The sequence below is a fragment of the Rhinoraja longicauda genome, chromosome 2 (assembly GCF_053455715.1).
Source record: "Rhinoraja longicauda isolate Sanriku21f chromosome 2, sRhiLon1.1, whole genome shotgun sequence".
Taxonomy (NCBI): domain Eukaryota; kingdom Metazoa; phylum Chordata; class Chondrichthyes; order Rajiformes; family Arhynchobatidae; genus Rhinoraja; species Rhinoraja longicauda.
This window is the reverse complement of record NC_135954.1, coordinates 110,921,120-110,927,119: the sequence shown is the minus strand read 5'-3', so window position 1 is coordinate 110,927,119 and position 6,000 is coordinate 110,921,120. Positions and strand designations below refer to the sequence as shown.

At 52.1% G+C, this 6,000-nt stretch overlaps 1 protein-coding gene across 1 annotated transcript in view; it reads right to left on the bottom strand.

The window, feature by feature from the left end:
• Positions 1 to 6,000, bottom strand: part of LOC144607306 (NFX1-type zinc finger-containing protein 1-like) — a 25,914-nt gene that overhangs the window by 15,765 nt on the left and 4,149 nt on the right. Inside the window, exons 3-4 of the mRNA XM_078424055.1 lie at positions 5,405 to 5,548; positions 4,607 to 4,729 (exon numbers count right to left, since the gene is read on the bottom strand). Of these exons, the coding sequence (XP_078280181.1) occupies positions 4,607 to 4,729; positions 5,405 to 5,548 (267 nt within the window). The remainder of the gene's footprint in view (positions 1 to 4,606; positions 4,730 to 5,404; positions 5,549 to 6,000) is intronic.

Below are 6,000 nucleotides of genomic sequence, written 5' to 3'. Positions count from 1 at the left end.
TTCTAATTCCAGTGTATACAAGCCTAGTCGCTCCAGTCTTTCAACATATGACAGTCCCGCCATTCCGGGAATTAACCTAGTAAACTACTCTTTGGTGACCCTCAGACTATCCTTGATCAAACTTTGCTGCTTTTACCTTGCACTAAACGTTATTCCCTTATCATGTAAGCATGTAAGCGTGGCTGTGTTCTGCAGCAGCGGCTCACCGCAGTCTCTCCGTTTTTTTTTTTGTTGTGTTTTTTGTCATTGTTGATGTTAAATGTACGTTTTGTTTTATTTTTAATTCTGTGTATGTAGGGGGGTGGTGGGGGGGTTGGGGGAACCTTTTTTAAATCTCCTCCCCAACGGAGATGCGACCTTTACCGTGTCGTATCTCCGTTTCGCGCAACGGCCTAACACCGTGGAGTCGGCGGCCTCCAGCTGGGATCGACCTTGAAGACTCCGGTCGCAGGGCCTGGACTTACCATCTCGGAGGCTTCGGCCGTGGGCCCTGCAGACCGCAACATCGGGAGTTCGCAGGTCCCTGGCTGGCGACCGGCTTTTGGGAGCTCCAGCCGTAGCAGCTTCGACCGCCCCGAAGCACGAGGCACGATCAACCCGCCCGCAGGCCCTTCATCACCCTGCGTGGCCTGGCCGCGGCACTTTACATCGCCCGGTGGGGGCTCAGGACTCTCATCGCCCTGCGTGGCTCGGCCGCGGCATTTTCCCTCGCCCGGTGGGGGCTCAGGACTTTCTTCGGCCTGCTCGGCTCGACCCTGGGACTTTCCATCGCCCGGTGGGGGCTTCAAGGGGTTGGGAGCCTCGATCGCCTCGTGGCGCCACGGGAGAAGAACGAGGAGGAGATAAGACTTTGCCTTCCATCACAGTGAGGGTATGCCTAGAGCAATCACTGTGATGGCTGTTTTGTGTAAAAAATTGTATCTGTGTGTCTTGTGTTCTTTAATGTCTACTGCCGGACCCTGACGTGAGAGGACGCTGGCGTTGAGTATTCGCCGCTTTTCCGTCAGGATAGTTTGTCTGTTTGTCTGTTTGTTTCTATGTTAATTGTATTTGTAAAGCGCTTTGTGCATGTGTTAAGGCGCTATATAAAATAAATATATTATTATTATTATTATGTATCTATACACTTTAAATGGCATGATTGTAATCATGTATTGTCTTTCCGCTGACTGGTTAGCACGCAACAAAAGCTTTTCACTGTACCTCGGTACACGTGACAATGAATTAAACTGATTTGTATACTGAGTGAGTCTGAAGAAGGGTTCTGGCCCAAAATGTTGTCGATCCATGTCCTCCTGAGATGCTATCTGACCCGCCAAGTTACTCCAGCACTTGGTGTTCTACGTAAGATTCCAGCACCTGCAGTTCCTTGCTGTCCCTATTAAATTGAGGGCATCTGACACCCTTGCAGTGTGGTGCTGACAGTTGAAGAGAGAGAGGGCAGAGTGTGGGCGGCACGGTGGCACAGCAGTAGAGTTGCTGCCTTACAGCGCCCGAGACCCAGGTTCGATCCCGACTACGGGTGCTGTCTGTCGAAAGACATGCAGGTTTTAGATTTAGAGATACAGCGCGGAAACAGGCCCTTCGGCCCACCGAGTCCGCGCCGCCCAGCGATCCCCGCACAATAACACTATCCTACACCCACTAGGGACTATTTTTACATTTTACCCGAGTCAATTAACCTACAAACCTGTACGTCTTTGGAGTGTGGGAGGAAACCGAAGATCTCGGAGAAAACCCACGCAGGTCACGGGGAAAACGTACAAACTCCGTACAGACGGTGCCCGTAGTCAGGATCGAACCTGAGTCTCCGGCGCTGCATTCGCTGTAAGGCAGCAACTCTACCACTGCCCCACCGTGCTTGTTAATTGTTAACCGTGTAGGTTAATTTGCTTGGTCTCTGTGTGATTTGTCCCCAGTGAGTGTAGGATAGTGTTAGTGTGCGGGGGATCACTGGTCGGCGCGGACCTGGTGGGCCAAAGGGCCTGTTTCCTCGCTGTATCTCTAAACTAAACTAAGAGAAGGAAGAGGACAGATAGGTCAATGTGGGAATGGGAAGGAGAATTAAAGTGTTTGGCAGCCGGGAGATCAGGTAGGTCCAGGCGGACTGAGTGAAGGTGTTCAGCGAAATGATCGCCCAGTCTACGTTTGGTCTCTCCCTAGATGCTGCCTAGTTACTCCAGCAATGTGTGCCTATCTGATCTGATCAGATACATAAATACAATAAAGTTAAAGTCAAGGACCACAGGAAGAGCAAAGGGGAAGATACAGAGTATAGAATATAGTTCTCAGCATTGTAGCGCATCATTTCCACAGACCAATGTCCCAATGTCCACAAAGTCGCAGAGGCGAATTGAACAGTACCCTGGCTTATGTTGAAAGACTGGAGCGACTAGGCTCGTATACGCTGGGATTTAGAAGGATGAGAGGGGATCTTATCGAAACGTATAAGATTATTAAGGGGTTGACACGTTAGAGGCAGGAAACATGTTCCCAATGTTGGGGGAGTCCAGAACCAGGGGCCACAGTTTAAGAATAAGGGGTCGGCCATTTAGAACGGAGATGAGGAAAAACTTTTTCAGTCAGAGAGTTGTGAATCTGTGGAATTGTCTGCCTCAGAAGGCAGTGGAGGCCAATTCTCTGAATGCATTCAAGAGAGAGCTAGATAGAGCTCTTAAGGACAGCGGAGTCTGGGGGTATGGGGAGAAGGCAGGAACGGGGTACTGATTGAGAATGATCAGCCATGATCACATTGAATGGCGGTGCTGGCTCGAAGGGCCGAATGGCCTCCTCCTGCACCTATTGTCTATTTTCTATTGTCTTATGGAAGGACTCTTATTTCAAGAGGGCTTGTGTACAAAAACAGCGATGTAATGCTGAGGCTCTATAAGGCGCTGGTAAGGCCACATTTGGAGTATTGTGAGCAATTTTGGGCACCATATCTGAGAAAGGACGTGCAGGCTCTGGAGAGGGTCCAGAGGAGGTTTACAAGAATGATTCCAGGAATGAGTAGGTTAGCCTACGATGAGCGTTTATCGGCACTGGGCCTGTACTCGCTGGAGTTTAGAAGGATGAGGGGGAGGAATCTCATCGAAACTTACCGAATAGTGAAAGACCTGGATAGAGTGGGTGTGGAGAGAATGTTTCCACTAGTGGGAGAGTCTAGGACTAGAGGTCACAGCCTCAGAATTAAAGGACGTTCTCTTAGGAGGAAGAGGAGAAGTTTCTTTAGTCAGAGGGTGGTGAATCTGAGGAATTCTTTGCCACAGAAGGCTGTGGAGGCTAATCATTGGATGTTTTTAAGGCAGAGATAGATAGATTCGTGATTAGTACGGGTGTCAAGAGGTTATGGGGAGAAGGCAGGAGAATGGGGTTAGGGGGGGAGAGATAGATCAGCCATGATTGAATGGCGGAGTAGACCTGATGGGCCGAATGGCCTGATTCTACTCCTATCACATGACCTTACGACCATTCAGAAGCCTGATGACAGAGGGGAAGAGGCTGCTCGTGAGTGTGCACTTTCATGCTTCTGTACGTTCTGCTGGATGGGATGGGAGGGGGGAGATGGAGTGATGGAGGTGGGACATCATTTGTCTTTGATTATGTCGGCTGCTTTACTGAGGCAGCGTGAAGTGTAGTGCAGTCAACAGTGGGGAGCCTGGTCTGTGTGATGGAGTGGGTCCATACGTAAAAATCATACTACAACCATCCTACCAGCAACTAGAGAGCATTCGTGAACTACTCAGGGTCTATCTCATTGAAGACCCTCGGACTATCTTTCAAGTCGGACTTCACCTGGCACTCAACATTTACCATGTATCTGTCTGTACACTGTGGACGGCTCAATTCTAATCATGTATCGCCTTTCCGCTGACTGGTTAGCATCGCAACAAAATGCTTTTCGCTGTACCTCGGTACAGGTGACAATAAACTAAACGAAAACTAAACTGAGGTGCAACAGGTAGTGCAGAAAGAGAAAAAGAGTGGAGTTATGGCTATAGAGGTGTATAAAACCATGAGAGGTGCGTAGAGAACAAGGTGGCGCAGCGGTAGAGTTGCTGCTTACAGCGAATGCAGCGCCGGAGACCCGGGTTCCATCCGGACTGCGGGTGCTGTCTGTGCGGAGTTTGTACGTTCTCCCCGTGACCTGCGTGGGTTTTCCTCAGAGATCTTCGGATTCCTCCCACACTCCAAAGACGTGCAGGTTTGTAGGTTAATTGGCTCGGTAAATATAACAATTGTCCCTAGTGGGTGTAGGATAGTGTTAATGTGCGGGGATCGCTGGGCGGCGCGGACCCGGGTGGGCCGAAAGGGCCTGTTTCCGCGCTGCGTCTCTAAACCTAAACATAAACTAAACTGTAGAGGTGTGTAAAATCACGAGAGGCCTTTAGAGACGCTATAGAGGTGTAGAAAATCACAAGAGCTATTGTGTATGAAATCTTGAGGCTTTGATAAAGTGAATCATCCCAGTCTTTCTTCCGCAGGTTTGGGGAGTTTAAAACTGAGGGACGTAGATCTACGGAGGGAAGGAGAAGATGCTGAGAGGTCGTGAAGATGCCCGGACACCCTTCGGCCCCTTAGCAGGGCTGCTATCCCAGTCAGCTACCTGTAGAGCCGCCAGCGATGATCCAGAGGCAGTTTCCAGATGCTCCCCACCTTCTGCACCTCCTCTGCACTCATGACACTGTGGTCAGACAGACACTTCTGGATGGTCGACTCCGCCTTGTCCCTGCGAGAGAGAGAGGGGGGGGGGGGGGGGATGAGCAGGAGACGGGTGGGCTTGTGAAAGAAGGGGGGATATCAAGCAGCAGGCGGGGTATTGCAGAGTTTGGGGGTGATATATAGTAGGGGAGTGATATAGAGGGTGGAGGGAGTGTCGTGGGGATTAATCAAGGGACTATATATCGGGACGGATGGAGCTGGGGTATGTGCGATATCAGACAGGGGGAGACAACGAGTGGGGTGGATATTGAAGGGGTATATAGAGGGGGAGGTGATATTGAGCAGAAGCGATATCAGAGAGGGGGCGTATCAAGCGGGGGAGGGGGGCGTATCGAGTGGGGGGAGGGGGCGTATCGAGTGGGGGAGGGGGACGGTATTTGAGCGGGGGGAGGGGGTGTATCGAGTGGGGGGAGGGACTGTTTCGAGCGGGGGAGGGGGTGTATCGAGTGGGGGGAGGGGACGTATTGAGCGGGGGGAGGGGTGTATCGAGCGGGGGAGGACTGTCTCGAGCGGGAGGAGGGGGCGTATCAAGCGGGGAGGGGGGTGTATCGAGCGGGGGGAGGGGCATCTCGAGCGGGGGGGGGGCGTATCGAGCTGGGGGAGGGGGTGTATCAGGGATGGATAGGAGGGGACCCGGTTTGTTCCGAGGGGCGGTGGTGCTAGTGGGCTGCCGGCACCGTACCGCGCGTTTTCGCCGAGGACGTAAGCAAACTTCTCTCGTGCCCACTGCTGGGCGCTGCACGGCCGCTCCCCGGCCTCACTGCCGTCCTCATAGCCGCCGTCCAACACCGTGAAGACCCCGCGTTCTGCAGAGGGAGAGGGAACGCTTCAGACCACCGCCAGTGACAAGAGATCATCCCGACCGCTGCACGCTGGGCTGTGACAACGTACACGGTCACACTGCACCGTAACTGGCCCGCCCTTCACCCCAACCCATCCACACCCACCAAGAAGCCACGCCAAGCTGGCCATCCGCGAGTACGGCGCCAGGCGGAAGAGGGCTCTGCCCGAGCCGGCTGCCTGCCACTTTTCCGGGTTACGTCCGCGCCCGGGTGGTGTTGGAGAGGGAACACGCGCTGTCCACGGGCACCCTGGGGTGTTTGCGGGACCGCTGGGGGGGGGGAGGGTTGGAATGCATCCTTGACAATGATTATAACATTGTTGTTCATTTGGTATATTTGTTTGTCTTGTATTATGGTTTTGGGTTCTGTTTTGTTTTATTGTATTGTAAATATTATTTTAATAATTGAATACATTTTTTGATTAAAAAAAGCCACA